General features: G+C 40.8%; 1 protein-coding gene across 3 annotated transcripts in view; it reads left to right on the forward strand.

Annotated features, from left to right (window-relative positions):
- Nucleotides 1-1,311: 1,311 nt before the first annotated feature.
- Nucleotides 1,312-24,158, forward strand: part of NUB1 (negative regulator of ubiquitin like proteins 1) — a 30,616-nt gene continuing 7,769 nt past the window's right edge. Inside the window, exons 1-11 of one of the 3 annotated variants that reach the window (XM_076006739.1) lie at nucleotides 1,312-1,427; nucleotides 4,261-4,378; nucleotides 6,386-6,553; nucleotides 7,932-7,990; nucleotides 9,699-9,769; nucleotides 12,404-12,586; nucleotides 12,747-12,838; nucleotides 14,081-14,187; nucleotides 19,635-19,821; nucleotides 20,764-20,871; nucleotides 21,922-22,074. In XM_076006739.1, the coding sequence (XP_075862854.1) occupies nucleotides 1,357-1,427; nucleotides 4,261-4,378; nucleotides 6,386-6,553; nucleotides 7,932-7,990; nucleotides 9,699-9,769; nucleotides 12,404-12,586; nucleotides 12,747-12,838; nucleotides 14,081-14,187; nucleotides 19,635-19,821; nucleotides 20,764-20,871; nucleotides 21,922-22,074 (1,317 nt within the window). In that variant the 5' untranslated portion in view covers nucleotides 1,312-1,356. Of the gene's footprint in view, nucleotides 1,548-4,260; nucleotides 4,379-6,385; nucleotides 6,554-7,931; nucleotides 7,991-9,698; nucleotides 9,770-12,403; nucleotides 12,587-12,746; nucleotides 12,839-14,080; nucleotides 14,188-19,634; nucleotides 19,822-20,763; nucleotides 20,872-21,921; nucleotides 22,075-24,158 lie in introns of all 3 variants that reach the window. The other 2 variants (XM_012786204.3, XM_076006740.1) reach the window with 2 other exon arrangements.

The following is a 24,158-nucleotide window of genomic DNA, read 5'->3' on the forward strand; positions in this document are numbered from 1 at the left end:
CCTTATAGAATCCAGTTTGAACAGGAACTTTGCTAAGTCAGTTTATCGAAAATCCCCCATCCTTGACATCTGACCACCCTCTCATCTCATATTAGATCTCCCTGGCCTGCCTGCAGCAAGAATCCCACCAAGTCATTCCAGCCAGAACCCTTATCCTGATGTCTCTCCTCTTAGTCATTTCTCATCCACTGACCCCTCCCAGCTCCTTGATTATAAGACTCTACTTGCCTCCCACTCTCTTCCCAACTGCAAGACCCTGTTTCATGGTCCCTGTACCTGTCACCACAGCCCTCTGGAATAAAGGACCTTACCGTCTTTAAGAGTTGGATTTAAAAAAAAAAAAAAAGAGTTGGATTTAACTCACACTAGTTTTGAGCCAGGGGCCTCCTGAAGCAAAACTTGGGCAAAACCCTGCAGTTGGTTCGTGAAAACCTCCCTTGTTGATGTTCTTATTGTTACAATTAATATTGACAACTTAATTCTAAAAACATGAATTAAATGAATGAAAATCAATACATTTCATTTTTTATTTATGTTTACCTTTACATTACACTCAAGCCTGACAAGTCAAGAAAAACACTGTATCCTTACGAACCATTTTTCAAGTTTTCACATTACTTTTTATATTACTAATTTTCAAGTTTTTATATTACTTTTTATTTAACTACACAGAAAACAATAAAAAATAACAAATTTTTCATTAATTAGAAATGATCGTTTCGTTTTCAAAGTTTTTATTTGATTGTTGTAATAAAACACCGTGGCCCCAAGGAAAAAATATTTTTTTCTAACGTGGCAGTCAATTTTTTAACACCGTATTTGGAGACAGTCATTTACTTCAGCATTTTATGTGGATGAGAAGAACATGGAAGGAATAGAGAAACAAAGCAAGTGGAAAGGTTGTTCCCCCTGACTGGAATCTGTCCTTCAAGCAGCCTAGAGGAAGACAGACGCCAAGAGACCCCTGCCCGCGGGAAACGGGTCTCCCTGCAATGCCCCAGGCCTCTTGCAAGGCTTCTGGAGAGACAGGCAGATTCCCTTTCCTCTGACGGCCGGCAAACTGGGCCTGCGGGGCCGGGGAGAACGCGTGTGGGGTGGTCGCGGAGGCCCGAGCCTGCAGCCCCGCCGGGCCGCCCCCCACTCAGCCTGGCTGTTCGCGCCGTCCCCGCCACGCCCCCGTTCCCGCCGCAGCCCCGCCCCACAGCGGCCCCCTCCCTGCCCGGCCTGCCGGGTCCTCGCCACGCCCCATCTCGGCCCCGCCCACGACTCTCGCCCACTCCTCGCCTGCCTACTCTTAGCTCCGCCCACAACTCCTTCCGGGCAGTGGAGGCGGGGGCGGGGCCGGTCTCACCCGGAATGAAAACAAACGGCGGCCGCCGCCGCATCCGGGCACTCGGCAGGTCGCAGCGGAGGCGGTGGTGGCGCAGGTGAGGAGGCGGCGGCCGAGCATCCTGGACTCTGGCTTCTGGCGCGCCCCTGAGCGGCTGGGTTCCGGGCGTGACTGGACACCTCTCCCGGCCCGGCGGGGCGGGGTGGCAGCGGCGGGGGTGAGCGGCCCTGCGCGGAGCTGGGCCGGGGCTGGGGCCGGGGGCGGCAGAAAGGGCTTCAGGACGCGCCGGAGGTCCGGGGCCCTTAGGTTTGCGCTGGGTTGGGCGAGGGTGGTGGAGTCAGTAATAAAAAGATTGAGTGTTACTGTATTTGGGGGAGACCGAGGGATAATTATGTATATAAAAATTAACCAAATTAGCCGAACAAAATGCTTGAGTCGTAACACTCCAAGTATACCATTTGGGATTTATTTGCAATCAAAGCTAGATTTTCTTCTTGCTGTTTAATGAAACATTTTATTTTCTCGAACCTTGACCTGATTCTGTATTTCTCACTGCTTTCTCTTTTATTTTTTAATACAAGAATCTTTTCCTCTGTATCTTCCTAAAAGAAAATGTAATGTATTTTGAATATATGTATGTATGCATATATGTGTAGTTGAAAAGTTCTGGCTCAAAGTAGCCTCCTTAGACTTACTACAAAAAGTGAAAGTGAAAAATTTAAAGGATTGATTTGTAACGTTTCACTTCCAGTTTGGAGCAGTAATATTAAGTAATTTAGTCTTATCTTGGTTGTAATATGGAACATTGGTTGTATGGCATGCATGAAACTTTTTGTTTTCCAGTTAAAATGGAAAACTGATTTATTAATCTTTTTTCCTTTTGACGTGATTTAAAATGTATCATCACTATTCTGTTGTCTATAACTGAAGCTCTGTAAGTTTCAAGAGAGTGGTTTAATTTTTTTTAAACATTGAATCTTACGTAGCATAGACCCTGAAGCTGTTGATTTGCTCCCTGGAGTGTCTGACACAGACTAGTGCCACTCCTTGGTCCTTTTGTCAAGTAGTGGCTTGGATGGGGTCAGCCTTTTGAACTGGTTTGTTCCAGTAAGCTGCCCATGAAATTATTCCCACCCAGTGGGGCTGCTGTGATTATTTTGTTCTGAGGATTTATGAGTGATATGTAACATGGTCTTTTTATATTTGTATTTGAAGAGCTAATACTCATGTACTGGCTCTAATGAGTACTAACGAGTACAAAGTACTAATGAGCTTTGCTGTGATAAGCAGTTTGTTAGTGCTTGAAAATCTAGGACTCTCATGGATCACCCAAGGAGCACACAGCACCCTCCTTGACTATTTATTCCTTCATCTCGTTTTTTCCTCCCTATGCTAATTACCCTATTTGTGGACCCCAAACTGACATAAAATATATTTGAACTTTTTTTAAAAAAAATACTTGTTTATGGAATACAATTAAGCCACCAAATTGGATTTAAAAATCAGGTGGATTGGGTTTGGGAAGATGTGGAATACCAGACCTCAATAGAAAAAAGAAAGTTATTTATCTAGGTTGTATTAAGTCATATATGTATATATATGTATGTATTTTTCCCCACGTTTTAGGACTTGCTTTCATCATTCAGGAGCTAGTAACTTTTCTTACTTTTCTTACTACTCATCCAATTTGGCAGACCTTAAATCGCTGCACTACACCTGCCAGGTGCTTCACATCTCAGAGCAGCCTTGCACACACCTTTGAATTGTTTCGTTGGTGAGGGATGACAAGCCAGGCAACTCCATCGGGGCACATGCTTCTCTCGGGGAGAGAGAAATACATACATAGGACAGACCGATAGCAAGGGATTCCATGACAAAGTGCAGAGTCCAGTATTGTAGGCAGAAGTCCTAGTGCTAGTTACAATGCTGCCTGATTTTATGACCTTAGCCAAATCATTTTACCAACCTGGGGCCTGGTTTTCTCAGCTGTAAAATGATGATCCAAACAGTCTTAGTTTTAACAGTATACGTAGATATGCTGTTGTGCTGTTATCATAAGATATGCAAAACTTTTCTAATAGTATAAACTTCTTTTAATTAAAAAAGTCAGATACAGAGAATATTTAGTATTGATAGTTTACAGTTCATGCTGGCTTTTCTTTATGTTCAGCTCCCAGGGTGGTTAGTCTTTTATGTTAAGCTGGCCAAAATATGAGAGAATTTACAAGCTCTATATTGAGTTGCTTAAAGAAGTTCACTGCTGGTGGTGGTGGCTCATGCCTGTAATCCTAGCACTGGGAGGCTGAGGCGGGAGGATTGCTTGAGGTCAGGAGTTCGAAACCAGCCTGAGCAAGACCCCATCTCTACTAAAAATAGAAAGAAATTAATTCACCAACTAAAAATGTATAAACAAAATATTAGCCAGGCATGGTGGCGCATGCCTGTAGTTCCAGCTACTTGGGAGGCTGAGGCAGTAGGATCACTTGAGCCCAGGAGATTGAGGTTGCTGTGAACTAGGCTGATGCCACAGCACTCACTCTAGCCTGGGCAACAAAGTGAGATTCTGTCTCAAAAAAAAAAAAAGAAGTTGTTCACTGCTTTGGGGATACATCTTTTATTTTCCTTTTTCTCTTAGATCAGAGAATAATGCTTAATAAACAACAATAAAATTTCTGACTACATGCTAGCAACTTTGAAATATATGTTTTATATTACATAAATATGTATAATAGAATGTATATGTTTCAATATATTAATATATATTTTTAGAGAAGTCTAGAGCTAGTTAAAACCTGAGTAATTTAGTTTAAACGAGAGAAGAAGGGGTGGAGGGGAGCTCTGCTTGCTTTACGAAATGCCTCAAGATATAAATAAGTTATAAAACATTTTCAGATATGATGTGGATTTTATTGTACTGTTTCACTTTCAAGGATGGCACAAAAGAAATACCTTCAAGCAAAATTGACTCAGTTTTTAAGGGAAGATAGGATTCAACTTTGGAAACCTCCATATACAGATGAAAATAAAGAAGTTGGCTTAGCATTAAAGGTATTTTTTTTAAGATATAAATAATTGGCCGGGCGCGGTGGCTCATGCCTGTAATCCTAATACTCTAGGAGGCCGAGACGCGAGGATTGCTCAAGATCAGGTGTTCGGAACCAGCCTGAGCAAGAGTGAGACCCTGTCTCTACTAAAGATAGAAAGAAATTAATCAGCCAGCTAATATATATAGAGAGAAAACATTAGCTGGGCATGGTAGTGCATGCCTATAGTCCCAGCTGCTTGGGAGGTTGAGGCAGTAGGATTGCTTGAGCCCAGGAGTTTGAGGTTGCTATGAGCTAGGCTGACGCCACGGCACTCACTCTAGCCTGGGCAACAAAATGAGACTCTGTCTCAAAAAGAAAAAATAAAAAGATATAAATAATTAACAGTATTATAAATCTCCTTGGAAAATAAGATTCTGAAGTCACCAGAAATTGCCATGTATGATCATATAAACTTTTGCCATAACCAAAAGCATTAGTGATTAGCAGGTACCCACTTTTTCCTGGGAGTTGACAAGCTTACTTTTGTTTACTAATACTTTATTCATATGAAAATGTTACTTAGTTTTTCAGGCATATATAATTTTTTTTTTGAGACAGTGTTTCATTCTGTTACCTGGGCTAGAGTGCAGTGGCATCATCATAGTTTACTCACTGCAACCTACAGGACCCCATCTCTACAAAAAAAATTTTTTTTAAATTAGCTGAGAGTGGTGTCCTGTGCCTGTTGTCCCAGCTATTCAGGAGGCTGAGGCTGGAGCATCACTTAAGCCCAGGATCCTGTTCAGGGCCACAGTGAGCTTGGTCATGTGACTGCACTCCAGCATGGGTGACAGAGTGAGACCCTGTCCCTTAAGAAAAAAAATATTGCCAAGCCACATGGCAAATGCCTATAGTCCTAGCTAATCAGGAGGCTGATGCAGGAGGATCACTGGAGCCAGGGAGTTTGAGGCTGTAGTGCTCTATGATTTCACCTTGAATAGCCACTGCACTCCAGCCTGGACAATGTAGTGAAACCCCATCTTTAAACAAAAAGTATTATAAATAGATTTATATTATTTTAAAAATAAAATACTCTCATTTCTGTTTTTTAACTTTATATATGTCATATATCATGATAGCTCCTTTATCATCATCTTTAAGTGCTACATAGTATTACATTATGAATTTAATGAATCCTTTAACTTTAGAGTTTTGGGAAGTGTTTACTGTTTTCTGAGATGTTTAATGGGATGTTAAGCCCCAAATGCAAATACGGGTTGAGTATCCCTTATGTGAAATGCTTAGGCCCAGAGTGTTTTGGATTTTAGAGTTTTTTCAGATGTTTGAATATTTACATTATATGTACTAGTTGAGCATCCCTGATACAAAAATCTAAAATTCACAATACCTCAGTAAATATTTCCTTTGAGCATCATGTGGGCACTCAAGTTTTAGGTTTTGGAGAATTGGGATTTTGGATTAGGGATACTTAGCCTGTATTCTTTTTGGGAGGAAACAATTACTTCACTACAAGTAATAACTGGTTCACATCCTTTTTTTTTGAGCTTCCTTAAATCTTCTAAGTTTTCTTTCCCAATTCTAAAGCTCTCCTTGGCAAATAATTTTACAGCCAGTACCCATGATTCAGAATTTTCCATTAAGCAAGTTGTTTACGTCTAACCTGACATGTTCTTACAAGTTTGAAAAATGAGAATGTTTTCTGGTTTTTTTTTCTCTTTTTCCCCTTCAGTGGAGTTGAACATTTCACTATTCCTTAAAATAATTTTTTAATGTAATGCAGTCTCATAAGTCATAGCCTATCTTTCTTTTCCCCTTAGAAGAGTTCCAATTATTTTCTTTTTCCATTGAGCCTGTTTCCCTATTTGGTAAGTGTGGCTTGCAGGATGATAGGGGTAACCTCCACTCATTAGAGTTGCCTGCCTTAGGTCCTTCATGCCCTTTTTTGTGTTTTGTTCTTTTTTTTTTGGTACTATATTTATCTGCATTTTTCTGATTTTTTTCTTCATAGGACCTTGCTAAGAAGTACTCTGTCAAGCTAGAATGCTGTGAAAATGAAGTAGAAAATATAATAGAAGAAATACGTTGCAAAGCAATTGAGCGTGGAACAGGAAATGAAAATTACAAAAAAACAGGAATTGCTACAATTGAGGTATTTTTACCACCAAGACTTAAAAAAGTGAGTAATTTCCCCAAATTTGCATAGGTATTAATGCCTAGTTAGTGATGTGATCAAATAAATTGTTGTTTTATGTAAAGCTACAATCCAAAGTTAAAATTTGTTTAAGTTACTTTGCATGTTGAACATTTATGAATTTAAAAGTTAATGTTACGAAAAAAAAAAAAAAGAAAGACCAGGTATAGTAGTGAGAGCTTGTAGTCCCAGCAAGTTGGTAGGAAGATTGCTTGAGCCTAGCCAGGAGTTCGAGGCTGTAGTGTGTGATGATTGTGCCTGTGAATAGCCACTGCAGTCCACCCTAGGCAACATTTTTAAGATCCTATCTAAAAAAAAAAGTTAATGTTAGGGATTGTTAAACTGGAATGTTCCCAAGGCAGGCTTGTTCCTCTTGGACCTCCAAAACTTCACAGAGCTGTGTGTTACATTCTTACCCTATTTCAAGTTTGAATGTTTAGAAATAATTGGGAATAATAAAGGACTTCAGGTTTTCTAGAACTCTGTACAGTGGAAAATATCACAAAAGAATTCCTCCCTTTCCTGTTCTGGCAGGGTCAGAGGGCAGTGTGCTGAGTGCTCAAGCAGGCTGAAATGACAGGGTGGGGCCACCTCATCTCATTTCTTGGGCCTCAGTAGTTCACATCCAGAAATGGTACTATGGCAGGGCACCCAACGGTGGCCAGCTTCTCAGGGATGAACACTGGTAATCATTCTCTGAAAAAATGAGTGTGTATGTAAAAACTTGCACATGGATGTTCATAGTAGCACTGTTCACTATAGTCAAAAAGTAGAAATAACCTAAATATCCATTAGTGGATGAATGGATAAATAAATATATACCTGTACAATGGAATACTATTCAGCAATACAAAGAAATGAAATACCGATATATCTATAGCATGGATGAACCTCAAACATTTTGGTTAGTGAAAGAAGCCAAACACAAAAGGCTCCATACTGTATGATACCATTTATATGAAATGGCCAGAACAGGCAAATTTATAGACACCAAAAATAGATTAATGATTACCAGGGGCTGGGAGGAAAAGGGGAGAGAATAGAGGGTGCAGGGTATGGTGTTTCTTTGACGGATCTTGAAAATGTTCTGAAATTTGATTATGGAGATGGCCAGCTGTGTGACAAACCCCTGAGTAGCCCTCCCTGGTGGTGCCATGCTGCTGCCCCCTGAGGACATTTGGATCCCAAAATCAGCCTGTGCTGTGTCCCATAGGCTTCTTCTCAAGGAAGCAGCACGTTTCTCCTTAACCAGTGACCTAAGTTTACATCCTCTGATATCAGCTTTTGTGATTTCATAGACAGGACCATAGCTCCAAAAAGTGTTAAATATGGTACATTTATTATATTTGTCTTATTTTTATAGGATAGGAAAAACTCGTTGGAGACACAGTTGCACATTACTGGCAGAGAACTGAGGTCTAAGTAAGTATCTGTGTGCTGTGTCCCAGGTGCTCTGGCCCTTTTTACATTGTCTCGTGATCCTTGTGACCATCCTGTAAGATAGGGTACGCGTTATCTTCATTTCATAGAAGGGAAAATTGAGACTTTGAGGTTGAAGGATTTATTTGGGCTCACACTGGTAAGTAAGTGGCAAAGTGAAAACTCAATACTTGAACTCTCTTCTTTATCTCTCTCTCTCTTTTTTTTTTTTTTTTGTGAGACAGAGTCTCACTCTGTTGCCCATGCTAGAGTGCAGTGGCATCAGCCTAGCTCACAACAACCTCAAACTCCTGGACTCAAGCGATCCTCCTGTCTCAGCCTCCCCAGTAGCTGGGAGTACAGGCATATGCCACCATGCCCGGCTAATTTTTCATATATATATATTTTTTTAGCTGGTCAGTTAATTTCTTTCTATTTTTAGTAGAGACCGGGTCTTGCTCTTGCTCAGGCTGGGTCTGAACTCCTGACCTTGAGTAATCTGTCTGCCTCGGCCTCCCAGAGTGCTAGTCTTCTTTATCTCTTGATGTAACTTTGGATCAGGTGGGAACTCCGTGCCCACTACATAGTAGTTACTCAGTGCACATTTGAATGAATGAATGAGTAAGTGAGTGAGTGAGTGAGTGATATAAATAAGAGAGCCTGATATTGGCCAGTTCATTAGTTTTTTTTTTTTTTTTTTTTTTTTTTGCGACAGAGTCTCACTTTGTTGTCCAGGCTAGAGTGAGTGCCGTGGCGTCAGCCTAGCTCACAGCAACCTCAAACTCCTGGGCTTGAGTGATCCTTCTGCCTCAGCCTCCCGAGTAGCTGGGACTACAGGCATGCGCCACCATGCCCGGCTAATTTTTTATATATATATCAGTTGGTCAATTAATTTCTTTCTATTTATAGTAGAGATGGGGTCTCGCTCTTGCTCAGGCTGGTTTTGAACTCCTGACCTTGAGCAATCCGCCCGCCTCGGCCTCCCAAGAGCTAGGATTACAGGCGTGAGCCACAGCGCCCGGCCAGTTCATTAGTTTTTGAATTCTATTTCCTAGTACACTAATAGCTTACTGTGACTTTCAACAAAGTGTTTTAGCCCATTTCAGGCTGTTGGCTCATGTTTTAAAAAAAAAACCAAAAAACATTCCTGTCACATACTAGTGACATTCTAACTTTGAAATATGGTCTACTATTTCATCTACTTATGTACTTTTAAATGGTACATGTCTTGAGCACCTCTGGGGCTAGCCAGTCACAGTGTCTCTTCAGCTGATTTCTGTTGCGTTGTTCTTTGGTTTGCATCAGGGCTGTTAGGGGCGGATTCAGGAAGAATCATTCACTCAGGACACAGGAGAAGATCCTCTGGCATCCTGCTGGTATGGTCTCCTCCAGGGAGACCACAGAGCTATAGGGTGTGGGTTTTCCCCTGATGAGCAGCAAGGTCCTCTTGTTCAAATGAATCTACAGTACTGTGGTCTCTACTTCCTGAGGAAACAAGTAGTAAAACAGTTTAGAAGAGGACCTTTTCTCCTCACAGTTTCAGATAGCATCTCGTAAGCTGGCTTTATCGTCTAGTGATGTTTGTGAGTAAGCAGATGGAAATCCTAGGTGATTCTGAGTATAATGTTTAAAATAGCTGTCATGACTAAACTCTTTTTAATCATAATAACAAATTTGTTTTCCTATAGTTTTTATTGGTTTTATTTTACAGAATAGCTGAAGCCTTTGGATTTCAGGAAAATTATATCAAAGTTGTCATAAATAAGAAACAGCTTCAACTAGGTATGTATAGCAAAGTATGCAAGATTTTTCAATCAAGCTAATATAGTAATGATGACTTTCCATTTCTTTCTCATTCTTCCTCTATTAAAAAATGTGTAGCTTTATTACATTTATAATCCAAAACTGATTTAGAAGTTTACTAAAATAAAAATGTAAATTAGAAAACACCTGTTTTGATAAATATTCATTGTCTGCTGCGTGCTATGGGAGGAAAGACACTCGTCACAGGACAGGTGAAATGTTACAGAATGGAAGTTGGGTGTGCTCAGCGTAAGATGGGGTTCCAGCAGATTCTCCCTATAGGAGAAGAGCGTGAGCTGCGTGAGAGAGGCTGCGGCAGAGAGGCTGCGGTGGGCGCGTTCCAAACTGAGAGCCTCCTGTCAGAGCAACCCAACATGAATTTGAGGGACTGAAAAAGGTCACCTGTGGCTGAGTGCAGAAAGTGAGGGGAGCGCTTTTTAAGGATAGAGGGCGTGGCCGATCCCACACTGTGAAGATTACAGCACAGGGTCTCAACCAGGGGCCATTTTACCACCCTGGGGACGTTTGGCATTGTCTGGAGACATTTTTGCTCGTAATAACTTGGGGGTGGGAGGAGGAGGTTGGGCGACTGTCATTTAGTGAGGGGAGGCCAGAGATACTGCCAAACGCACAGTGCACAGGGCAGCCCCACAGCAGAGCCCACCCAGCCCAGGATGGCGCTAGTGCAGCCGTCGGGAAACCCTGGGCTAGATGAACCTTATTCAGTATTCGAGAATTTCTCCTTAGAAAAATAGGAAGGCATTTGTGCTAGGGAGTGAGACACAATTATATGTGTGTTTTAAAGATCACTTTGCGGTAGGAAATGAATTTGAAGGAGGTATGAATGGACTTGGGGATACCAGTTAGTTATTGCAACAATTGAGGCAAACGCCATAGTTGAATTGGTTTTCAGTGGGCTCCTGTGGCCTTGAGAACCAAGTTCACGTTTCTTAGCTTGATGTAATGTAGCACTTCACAGCCTAGCCTGCCTTTGCGGGCCATTTCCAACCATTTCCTATTGTCTATTTTAGATGTCACAGATGTCTTTTCACTGTCATCGCATCTCTCTGTTAATTCTGTTTGCAATAGGCTTCATTGAACAGAAATTGGGATTTTTTTTTCTTTTTTTTTTTTTTGAGATAGAATGTTGCTCTGTCACCCCAGGTAGAATGCACTGGCATCAGCCTAGCTCACAGCAACCTCAGACTCCTGGGCTTAAGTGATCCTCCTGCCTCAGCCTCATGAGTAGCTGGGATGACAGGCACCTGGCTAAGTTTTCTATTTTTAGTAGAGACGGGGTCTTATTCTTGCTCAGGGTGGTCTTGAACACCTGAGCTCAAGTGATCCTCCCACCTCGGCCTTCCAGAGTGTAAGGATTCTAGGTGTGAGCCACTGCGCCCGACCCAAATCGTGGATTTTGATGTTATAAAGTCTGTCCCCTATATGGTTTGTGTTTTGTTGAAGAAATTCTTTCCTTAACCCCAGAGCCATAGGAATATTCTACATTTTCTTGTATATTAGCTTAATCTGTAAGAGGTCTTTAATCTGTTCAGAGTCCCCTTTATTTATGAAGGATAAGGGTCCAGCTCTATTTTTCCTCCACTGTCAGCTATGAAACAGCCTGCCCTGCCCTTGATCATTGGCGATGCCCCTTAGGGCTCTGTTTCTGCACTTTCTGTTCTTTCTACCCACCTGTCGTGCTTTTAGTACTGTGGCTTTGCCGTCGTCTTAAAATCTAGTAAGGCAAGTCCCCTTCTTGGCTCTTTTTTATCAAGATGGCATAACCATTGGTGGATCTTTATTTTGTATATACATGTTAGAGTGGTTGTCAGGTTTCCCAGAAGAACGAAGAACCCAGCTAGAGTTTTTCAGAAATGATTTGTGTTTATAGTTAATATTATTTTGTTATTTTAAAGTCTGTTTGCATCCGTGTTTGCCCTTTTAAAATTTTGTCTCTTTGACATAAGTTTTGTCAGGTTTATGTATTTGGTTAGTCTTTTCATAGAGCCAGCTTTTGATATTACAGTTCTCTTTCTTTCTGTTTCATTGATTTCTGCCCTTATCTTTATTTCCATTTTATGTATAAGGAAACAAGAGTCCTAGAAGAGATAAGTAATTTACTCAGGGCCACACAGTTAAAAAGGAATGGAGCCTAGGGTCTCTACTTTTAACCGTGACAACAGATTACCTCTCACAGTGTACTCCTGTACTTTAGCTTTTTGTCTCTTGCTGTGTATTGGGTTTATTATTTCTCCAACTAGAAGGTAGGAAGATTTGTGTGTTATATATTCTCATTTTCCTTTTATATTGCCTAGCACAGTATTCTCCCTGTAGTAGATTCTTAAGTATTTGTTGTTTCCATTTGGTCTCATGGTGAGACCTTAGAAAATTGGAAAAGATGAATTTAGTTGGTTCTCTTGTCACTGGCTGATTTTAACCGCTGCTCAATAGTGACTAGTTACACAACCAAATTTAAGCACATTCTTAACAATTAGGTGGTATAGTGGTTTACAGATGTTAATGCAAGTTTAAGAATTCCACTTAACATAGTATATGGACTATTACCTGGTAAATTTAATGGCTCTTTTTATAAATGCAATTCTGGCTTCACAGGGAAAACTCTTGAAGAACAAGGAGTGACTCACAACGTAAAAGCGATGGTGCTCGAGCTAAAACAGTCTGAAGAGGATGTGAGGAAAAACTTCCAGGTAGAGGAAGAGGAACAAAATGAGGCAGAACTGAAAGAAAAACAAATTCAGAGGACTAAGAGAGGACTAGAGATACTGGCAGAGAGAGGTACACAGAGCTTTGGGCTTGTCTCCTCACTCAGATGCTTAGAGGTGGGGGGATCACATCTCTCACTGAGTTTTTCCCCGACAGTCTAACCTTTTTAATGTTGTCACTGCCGCTGCTTTTTATTGTTGGGTTGATGAAGGCCCTTTTGGTTTTGTTTCAGCTGAGATGGTGGTGGATCCAGAAACTACACCATACTTAGACATAGCTAACCAGACAGGCAGATCAATCAAAATTCCCCCATCAGAAAGAAAAGTAAGTGCTATGAGAAATGTGTGGCTCGTCTTCAATCTGTTGTCATAACAGAAGGGTGGCATTCTAGTTATTATATCTTGCAATGTTGTAAAGGAGTAGAAACAGTTGTCTGTCTCCAGCCTTATGAACAGAGAATATAACCATGTGATGAGTCTATCCCTGTAATATTCAGTGTATTGGTACTAAATGTCTTGACCTTGCTGTCCTGGAGCAGTGTCCTTCAACATACCTGAGTGACATGACCCACTGCTCTCAGTATAAGTGGCTTCCTGTGGCAGTGGTTTTGGTTTGGTTTATTAGTGGACCATGTTCCCTAAGGGCTGCATCAGAATAGTGGCAGGGGGAACGGTGTATGCCATGTGGGGAAAATCTGCACAGGATTCTGGCATCTCTCCTGTCTCCTCATACCCTTTTCCCCTTTTCTATAATTTGGAATAGGTGGGAGGGGACTCTGTCTTTGAATACCCAGGGGGGTCTTTATAGCAGCATTCTACAGCTTGGACCCTGCGTGAGGTAGCTCCTTATAAAGAAGAGTTACAATGCTAATGGGTCACATTCAATTTAATTGTTCTGTCTTTAAAGGACAAGTTCAAGTCAAGTGGGTTTCACTATATGAATTATTCTGTTTAAGGACTGAAGTTTCAGCTTTAATAAGAGAACTTTGTGGATGGATGGGTGTTTGTTTTTTAAAATGTTGGTGAGCATTCGCCCAATGTTCTCTTACACTAAATGATGACATCCAGATCTTTGTGGAAAATGTCTGTAGGGCAGAATTATATAAAAATCCAAATCTAAAAAAAAATGAACTTCAAAAAATTTTGTATCACCTTTTAAAAATCATTTGTAAATATTAGAGTTGACAAATACTTTGGAAACAACTTGATGATTAAGAAGAGAAAGTGAAATGAATGCTGTTTTTAAAAAAAGGATACAGGCATTACTGACTGTTTTTGTATGTGTTTAGTCTTATAGAATACTAGAAACAGGTCTAGATTAGAGAGTACTAAAATAAACTGATGAAAACAAAAGGCCAGTTGCTGGTTATGACCATATCAGCCACATTAGATCGAGTGCTTGGTTTCAGCATTTAAATGAATTAAAACATTAATTATGTTTTCCTTAATTTTGTCTTTTAGATTGAGTTGTGATCTTGTTTTTGTTTATTTTAAAGAATTAGTATGCTTTTAATTTGTTTTATTATATTTTAAAATGATATTTTTTTGATTTCATGTTTTTTCCTAGGCCCTTATGTTAGCTATGGGATATCATGAGAAGGGCAGAGCTTTCCTGAAAAGAAAAGAATATGGAATAGCCTTGCCATGTCTGTTGGACGCTGACAAATATTTCTGGTAGGCACTTTTGTACTTGGTGAACACCAGTATTAAGGAAGATGGGCCCAGATTATATACAACACTTCCATCCCCTGTGTACTTCAGGCTAATTTACATTTTCACCTAAGACAGTGGTTAATGTAAAAGAGAAGTTAGTTTGTGAATTATTTTTTCCCTTTGTATTTCTAATTAACCTCTGTTCCCTAAAGAATTTTATAAACATACGTACTTTTTTTGTTTCACAACAAGCATGTAGAATACCATCTCTCTCTCTCTCTTTTGTGTGTGACGTGTTGCTAGTTGGAACTGTTGTTATGAAGTTCTCTGTGAGCTCTTCACCTGATGGCTTTGGTGTAGGCCTTGGTCATTCCCCAAATCTGTTGCTTCATTAGGGGCTGCAAACTGGTGATACCCTGTTAATCCTTTTGTATTCATTGTTAAAATTCTTCTGAAAAGACATATTTGCCTCATCAGCTATTTGGTTATGCTGGGGTACAATTTGTACAGGAAAGACAGAATAAAATATTTGGTTCCTTTTTCCTTATTTTCTTGTTTTCAGAATAAATAAGTTGCTTCACTGGCATCCTCAAAAGGTGACCAAAGACGTCTTCATTTTCTTTTTTTTTTAAGGATCAATATCTTAACTCTTGGATTTTGGTCCACTGGCTGTGTTTCAAATGTCAGTGCCTCAGTTGGCCATCTTTGGCTGCCAGGTAGCCCCTGCGTCCTCTAATCTGATCCTGGTAGTCTTTGTCGTCTCTGACATCTTTAGCACAGAGATATTCCAGGCCCATCTTGGACATTTCATGCCTCAGACCAGGAACCAGCAATTTCTCAAGGATTTCTGGTTTCTCTTAATGGGAAATGGTACTTAGAGACTACAATCCAGGCATACTAAACATTTGAGAAGTAGACTTGATTTTGAAAATGATCTAAAGTTAACTTCAATGTTAATTTCTTTTCTATTTTGGTGAATTCCCAAGATAATACTGTACACTTCAAGATGAATACAGATGTTTATAATTTGCCAGTGGCATCGGTCAGCACTTTTGGGTTCTAAGTGAACAAATCCCAACTTAAACTAACTGAAACAAGGGATTTGCTGTCTCACATATTTGGGAGGGGTGGAGCCACACTGGGAATAGCAAGAATGAGGACTGGGTGTCTCCGGGGCCTCTGTCTCTGCTCCTTTCTGGGTGTCAGTTTCCTTCTCTGCTACAGACAGTGTAGACTGTAAGTTGGGGCCTTAAAATTCAGGTAAATTTTTCATTCCCCTTCATAATTGTTTCTGATTTTTTATTATGGAAAATTTCAAATATGTACCTAAAAATAGAGAGCATGTATATAATCATAATCTGGCTTCAGCAGTTATCACCTGTGTGAGCCTTTCTCAATCATTTTATCCTAGACAAATCCTTGAAATAATTTTCAGGTCTCAGGGAACCCCTGAATAAAATATATTGTCAGCTCGTGGTACATTAACCACGTGTTCTGTAAGTAGTACAAATAATAATTGTCAGTGCCTTTCTAAATAGAGTATGATTTTTTTTTCTGAGGATCTGTTTGTTCTGGCCACTGTACATGCATACTTTTTGTGTGATTCTCCCTTTCAATAAAGGAGATCAGCTGTAATGCAAGTCAGTAATGTAGGCAGAGGAAATATCAGTCGTTCCATTTCTTCTCCCACTTGATTTTTCTTTCCTACCTTCTTCAAGTGAGCTAGGAGTTCTGTCACAATTGTCTCTTATCCGTTTTGGAGTATGGTGTATAGTGTAACCAAGAATAATTTCTTTCCCTATTTAAAACTAAAAATGTGAGTTCTGCTTTCAGCCACAATGGAGTAATAGGGACTGGATTTGCCTTCTCACCTGAAGGAACTGGGCAGAGCATGTGAAACAGTGGCTTCCTGACAGCGCAGGACAGTGACCCTGAGAGGGGGAAACAGACTTGGGGAGCTCACTGCCCTGGGAAGTCTCAGGCTGCAGAGCAGCAGGGAGGGCAAACCCAGGCAGAGCCTCATGCTCCCTGGGCTGAGGGGGTGGAGCTGGGAGTCTGGAGGCCAAGCAGGTGAGAGGAGAGAGAAGGCGCAGGGCATGTTGGAGAGCTTCACAGGATCCCTTTGAGCCTTCTGCCCAGTGATGATCAACACGTGTGTGAAGAAACTACCCAGGAATGGGCATGTAACCACCCTGAAAAAACAGAACAGTCCTCAGAGTTCACAGAAGGCCAGGACTAGTTTCACCAGGCAGAGTGGAGAACTTTGTAATCACAGGGCATTAAATAGAGCATTGGGAAGGGTATTGCCTCAGTACTAGGGCAAAATTAGCCCTAAAGGCTGCTCTTACCTTTACTAACAAAGCTTAAAGACTAGCCTTGAACAGTGTCCTTAAGCTACCGTTTTCAAGTAACTTGAGTGCATCCCTAATGAAGCTCAATAGTTTAGCAGTACAGAAATATCCAGCATCCGGTTAAAAATTAGGCATGCAAAGAAACAAGAAAATACAACCTGTAACGAAAATGAGCAGAAAAATCAATCAGTAGAAACAGAATCAGGAGTGACACAGAACACAGAATTTAGTAGACAAGGACATTAAAATAGCAACTATATTCCACGTTCAAGAAGGTAGAGGAAGAATTGAGCATGTCAGATAAAGACTTGGGAGACAGAAGATTTAAGAGTGGGTAGGATTAACTGCAGAATAAGCAGTGTGGAAGAGATTAGTAAATACAAAGATAAATCAATAGAAACTAACATGAAACAGAAAAAAGATTGGAAAAAAATGAACAGTGTGTCTGCAAGCAGTGGAACTTCAGGCAGCCTAATATATGTGTAATTGGAGTCCTTGAAAAAGGGAGGCAGGTTGGGACAGAAAAAATATTTGAAGAAATAATGGCCAGAATTTTTCCCAATTTGACGAAAATTATAATCCCCCAGATAAAAGAATTTTAATGAACCTCAAGTGTAAGAAATATGGGGGGAAAAACTACACCAGGGCACATTATAATCCAAGTCCTTAAAACCAATAATAAAACTAAAAATGACTTTTTAGCTTACCTTTCTTGAAATCTTTCTTTTTCATAAAAATTTTAAACCATAAGGCCAATGTAACAAATTCTATTAAACTGACTTCAATCCAAATGGGATTTAATTTTTCTAAAGCTAGGCTAAGTCGATTTTATTTAGATAAATGTCATATATTTATTTTAACAAATGTTGCTTTCAACATGAAAATTTATTGACAGTGTTGAATATTAAAGCTATTAAAATCGTAAACCAAAGCAATATTTTTTTTTTTTTTTTTGAGACAGAGTCTCACTTGTTGCCCAGGCTAGAGTGAGTGCCATGGCGTCAGCCTAGCTCACAGCAACCTCAAACTCCTGGGCTCAAGCAATCTTGCTGCCTCAGCCTCCCGAGTAGCTGGGACTACAGGCATGCGCCACCATGCCTGGCTAATTTTATATATATATTAGTTGGCCAATTAATTTCTTTCTATTTATAGTAGAGACGGGGTCTCGCTCTTGCTCAGGCTGGTTTCGAACTCCTGACCTCGAGCAATCCGCCCGCCTCAGCCTCCCAGAGTGCTAGGATTACAGGCGTGAGCCACCGCGCCCGGCTAAAAGCAATATTAATAAAAGTATACTCTAAAACACAGTTTTATACCAGGCTTTAAAAAATTTTTTTTCCAAGTGATATGATCAGGTTCAAATATAGGCTTAGCTTTATTATATACAGGTGTTGATTTCTATACAAGATGACACATACCTGTGTAACAGGAGACGTGTGCTTTGGGTTTTGGGGTATTTTCTTTTTGTGTGTGTGTGTGCACAAATACTCAATTCTGGCTCAAACTTGAAATTCATAAGCACATATTGATTTTATTTTTAACTGAAATGAGGCTGTTTCTTTTCTTGCTCTTGATGTGTATTAAACATGAAAAAGCCTGTTTGAGCACACATGTAAGAAATTGAAAAGTGGGGCAAAATGCTCCTTGCTTTCTTGTGGGTAGCAGGATAGTCCGGTGTCACAGAAACCAGAATGTGCTAAGGGCAGATCAGGAAGTCTCACCTTGAGTGTGAGACCACAGTCCATAAAGTGCTTCCTCTTCTCTCAAAGTTGTTCTTCTCAGGCTGAGCAGATGATTTGGAGAAATTGCCCTAACCTAGTCCCACCCCCTGTGTCTGTGTGCACATGTGCGTAAAATATGGTATATCTGTCCTCAAATATTAACAAAAAAGAAAAATGTTAAAAGGAAACAAAAATATAAAAATACTGCTCTAATACATTTTTTCTTTTTCTTTTTTTTCCTCCTCTTAGAACTCTTTATCAGACATCTAATACATTTTTCTTGCCCCTGCCCACTCCCACTGGGCTGGCTGTAGGGCCTCTCTCTCATTGGGAGACCACTGTTTTTAAAGAGTAAAGGACAAAAGTCCTTTTGGTTTTTCTTTTTTCTTCCAAGTATGTATTGATAGGCAAGAGAGCATGTGGATTTTGTAGTTTTATATAAGAACAGTCTTATTTTTAGTAGAAAACCAATGAAAACAAACAGATAAAACCTTTAAAGTTTGTTAATGTATAATTTATGGCTCCAAATGTTCTTTCTTATTAAATACTTGATATTTAGGTTTGCATTATGAATTTTTAATGCAATCACAACTTAAAAATCAAAATAATCTTGATGGCTGTCTTTGCCAGCATTCTTCCTGGACCACACTGACTTCTGTTTGTCTTCCTTTCCCTGTGCCTGGGTGTAGCCTGCACGTGGGCCCTTGGAAATCAGCTAGGCATTTAGACCCTGGCATTTTCTGGGTGGTTTTTCTTCCCAGCTTGAATGTGATTGAACATGAATGCCTTGTTGGAGCCTTCATCAGTTTGAGCATTTGTAGTTAAGTAGTGATTTTTTTTTTTTTTTTTTTTTTTTGGTGTCTTTAAAGCAGTGTTTTCAACCTTGGCTGTACAGTAGAATCACCTAGAGAGATTTCAGAAATATAACATCCAGGCCCCACCCCAGAAATTTCTGTTATAATTGGTCTAGGTGGGGTTCCAACATCAGTATTTCTCCAGAAAAAAGATAATTCCTGTTGCGTAGGTCATTCTCATTTGCAGTCAGAGTTGGAAGTCACTGCTTTAAAGCATGGTCCCCCCATGTTTGCTGAGGGGTTCTGCCACAGTGGCCCCCAGTTCTGCTTCCTGCAGGGCCTCTCTCCCAGTACAGCAAGGGTGTATCTGTAGGTCCTAGGGCAGGTAGCAGTAAGCTGCTATTCCTGAGCCCAAATTTCTTTTTTTTCCCCCTTATTGGAAGGATTCTGGTTACAAATACAGCTCCCTTTTGTAAACATTGGGTTCTCTCTTTTAGAGCAGTTGGCCTTTGCAAACACACCAAAAACCTGGGAGAGAATTTTAGTAATTCATGAAAAGTTTTCTCATGCTGCCTGTCTGCAGTGTCGTCTGCCTTCTCTTCCAGTCAGTGCTGCAGAGAGCTGCTGGACACAGTGGATAACTACGCAGTGCTGCAGCTGGACATAGTGTGGTGTTACTTCCGCTTGGAACAACTGGAATGCCTTGACGATGCTGAGAGAAAATTAAACTTGGCCCAGAAATGCTTTAAAAATTGTTATGGAGAAAATCATCAGAGACTGGTCCACATAAAAGTATGTTACTGTAATTTGTTTTATGTATCGTTGAGTCCATTTCTAGAATTTGTTTTTATTCCTGTTAAAGTATTTAGACTACTGCCAAACAGTGATTTTATTTTGGTAGTAGTATGCAGTGTGTTCTTTTAAAGCTGTACTTTTTTTTTTTTTTTTTTTGAGACAGAGTCTCGCTTTGTTGCCTAGGCTAGAGTGAGTGCCGTGGCGTCAGCCTAGCTCACAGCAACCTCAAACTCCTGGGCTCAAGCAATCCTACTGCCTCAGCCTCCCGAGTAGCTGGGACTACAGGCATGCGCCACCATGCCCCGCTAATTTTTTATATATATATCAGTTGGCCAATTAATTTCTTTCTATTTATAGTAGAGACGGGGTCTCGCTCTTGCTCAGGCTGGTTTCGAACTCCTGACCTTGAGCAATCCGCCCGCCTCGGCCTCCCAGAGAGCTAGGATTACAGGCGTAAGCCACTGCGCCCGGCCTACAGCTGTACTTTTATAAAGCGTTACATGTTTTATGAATCTGGCTGTTCAGTCCAGAGGAGCACAATTTTCTAAGTCCTAGAACTCCACCGATGGTTGCCCTGACCGGGAGAAACCTGGTGACGTATGTTCAGTAGAGTGTAAATGCAGAAAATAGACCTTTCAACAGTAACAGTTCTCCTGAATGAGTCACAGCTCTTGTGATTTGAGTGAGGGTCTTTCTGTGCCTGGGAGGGCCGCTGTCCTGGATGCCTGGAGGCAGGTGCCCTGGCGCGTCTTTCTCTTGTGTGGTTCAGGGAATGTCATTGTGCTTGGGGGCTTCACTTTTGCCATCAGTAGTGAAACTACAGACATTTTAACACTATCATTTTGCCTCTATGGAGACAAAGGGAATTACAGATATGAACATTACAGACCTATAATTAGAAATAAGACAGTTTTATCTCTTTTTCTCCCCAAATTTTAGGGAAATTGTGGGAAAGAAAAGGTATTGTTTTTAAGACTCTACTTGCTTCAAGGTATTCGAAACTATCACAGTGGAAATGGTGAAGAAGCTTGTGAGTATCTCAACAAGGTAAGAAAAGTAAATTTGTAACCATTTTTATCTGCTTTTTTAAATCCCTGGAAGTATTTTATCAACTCAGTAGTTTGTGACTTGTGAGAAACGTGATCTCTCTCCTGTTCCTGCTTCCTCACATACACCATAAACATTTGTATTTGTTAGGGTGCAGGCAAGATGCTGTAATAAGGAAACTTCAAAAAGACAGTGGCTTTAATTGAATAGAAGTTTCCATCTCTCATTGAGCTGTCCAGAGGAGAGCAGGCCAGGGCACACCAGCCTCCTCTTATAGGTTCCAGATTGGTCCTGTCACTGCCTCTTCCAGCCAGCAGGGGGTGCAAAAGAGGGCCCAGAAGTTGCACGCAACACTTCAGCTACATGTAGTTGGCCTACACTTCAGCTACATGTAGTTGGCCTAGACGTAACCATCTGACTACACCTAGCTGCAAGGGAGTGTCAGAAATGTCATGTGCACTGCTCTAATTCCGGGGCTTTTTTCTCTCTTGTGAAATAGAGTCTCACTCCTTTGCCCAGCCTGAAAACAGTGACATGATCATAGCTCACTGCAGCCTTAAACTCTTAGGTTCAAAGGATCCTCCTGCCTTAGCCTTGCAAGTAGCTAGGACTACAGGTGCACACCACCACCACACCTGGCTAATTTTTAAATTTTTGTAGAGACAGGGTCTCACATTGTTGCCCAAGCTGTTCTTGAACTCCTGGTCTCAAGCAGTCCTCCCTCCCTGGCCTCCTGGAGTGCTGGGTTTACAGGTGTGAGCCACTGTGCCTAGCCTCCAATTCAGGGGCTTTTATTACAAAAATAAAGGGGATGGTGGATACCACTGACTTCCACAGCACCCAGCCTGTTCACTCATGTTGCGGATTAGTTATGTGAGCAGATATTTCCATTTGTACTTGGTAATAATAGGTCACATTTAGTGAGTTTATCTAAAATCTGATGTACCTTAATACATGTTAAGTACAATATAATTTCTTTTAGGCTTTAGCCTATGTTAAGCTTTAATGTTGCTATAGTTATATGATTCTTATATTTCTTCCTGTCTATAGGCACGTCACCTCTTTAAAGAGCTATATATTGACCCATCGAAAGTTCACAATTTGTTACAGTTGGGATTTACTGCCCAGGAAGCCCGGCTTGGCCTAAGGGCGTGTGACGGGAACGTGGATCATGCAGCTACTCACATCACCAACCGCAGAGAGGTACCCTCTTCACGTGGTCTCAGCAGCACTCGATTGAGGCCTGTGCCTCAGGTTTCAAGGTTGTGAAACTTGAGGCAATAGCAAGCTTGCTCCTAAAATGCCTCAGCTGTCTTGGGTACGAAAGACCAAATAAAGAAGGCCGGGCGCCGGTGGCTCATGCCTGTAATCCTAGCACTCTGGGAGGCCGAGGCGGGCGGATTGCTCGAGGTCAGGAGTTCGAAACCAGCCTGAATAAGAGTGAGACCCTGTCTCTACTATAAATAGAAAGAAATTAATTGGCCAACTAATATATATATATATATATATATATATATATATATATATATATATATATATATATAATTAGCCGGGCATGGTGACGCATGCCTGTAGTCCCAGCTACTTGGGGAGGCTGAGGCAGAAGGATTGCTTGAGCCCAGGAGTTTGAGGTTGCTGTGAGCCAGGCTGACGCCACGGCACTCACTCTAGCTTGGGCAACAAGTGAGACTCTGTCTCAAAAAAAAAAAAAAGACCAAAAAAGATAATCCCATAGGAGATATTAATGACAAGGAACTCTATCCACTCCACATTGGGGAGGAAGGAGAAACTCGTCTTTCGTAATTATATCATTTTCAGACAGTACAGTTTCCTTAGTTTTGTTTCCTGCTGTGGTGATAGGTTATACAATCAATCTCCTCTCTTCTCTCCCCCTCTCTCCTTCTCTCTTTCTAGTGTATTTCTAGAAATCACTTTAAAAGGAGGCTGCTTTTCCTTGGGACCATTATTATGGTTTGGATGACATTCTTGCCTAGAAATATGAGATTATAGAAATGAGTAACACATTATGAAAGCACAAGTAAAAATATCTAGTCATTTAAAACAAGTACATTAAAGAAAACTTTAAAATTTGGGAGTTGGAAGGAACTTTATCATCATATCCAATATGCTAGTTTTACAGTAAAAGAACTGAGGTCCAGAGAAAGTTGATGATGGGATATTAGCAGTAGAGCCATTTTTTTCTCCTCAAAACAAGAAGTTGGTATTATTATATGTAGATTATCTCACAGGTCCTTTCCAGCTATAAACTCCAGCCATAGAAATCTCTAGAATCTTCACATGTATATAGCTCTTGTTTCTGTTTGTGCTAAATACCTGGGTAATTCTGAAGAAAAAGAGCAGCCTGAGGGATATGGAAGGGGGCAGGAAAGCCCAGTGGTCATCTGCCTGCCTAGTGCTTGGTGAGGGTGGATTCACGGTTGATTATCTGACGCCAGAGGGCTTCCAGTTTCTTCTTTCACTGTGCTAGGTACCTTCCCCTCTCTCTCCCAGTCTGCCCTTGACTGCTCTCTTAATCATGGTCCATTTGTTTTTTGTTTGTTTTTTTGAGACAGAGTCTCACTGTGTTGCCCAGGCTAGAGTGAGTGCCGTGGCATCAGCCTAGCTCACAGCAACCTCAAACTCCTGGGCTTAAGCAATCTTCCTGCCTCAGCCTCCCGAGTAGCTGGGACTACAGGCATGTGCCTTATGCCCGACTTATTTTTTTCTACATATATTAGTTGTCCAATTAATTTCTTTCTATTTATAGTAGAGACGGGGGTCTCGCTCTTGCTCAGGCTGGTTTCAAACTCCTGACCTTGAGCAATCCGCCCTCCTCTGCCTCCCAAAGTGCTAGGATTACAGGCGTGAGCCATTGTGCTCAGCCCATTTGGTCTTGTTAGAAAAGTCAAATCAATGAGTTGGGAAAGACAAAGACTTTGAAAAGCAAAGTTCTGTGTGTTTGCATTTGCGTATCTAACTCAGCACTAACAAAAGGCACACATTGCTGATAGTGCATTTATTACTTTACTATTACTTGATTACCAGCAAGAGTTTATTAGCATTTGGAAAGCCAGTGTTTTAAAATGAGATCATTTGAAAAATAATTCTCATCATGGTATATCACATGATAGTTCATAAAACAGTCTTACAGTCATGTCGTTCAGTTCTGCCTGTGACCACCTGTGAGACCCTATGAACAGGTAATTCTCATTTTACAAATGAGGAAAACTGTGGCTCAGAGGCTGACTTTTAAAGCATAGTGGAGTCATATCATATGTTCATTTTTG

This window comes from Microcebus murinus, chromosome 9 (assembly GCF_040939455.1).
Source record: "Microcebus murinus isolate Inina chromosome 9, M.murinus_Inina_mat1.0, whole genome shotgun sequence".
NCBI lineage: Eukaryota > Metazoa > Chordata > Mammalia > Primates > Cheirogaleidae > Microcebus > Microcebus murinus.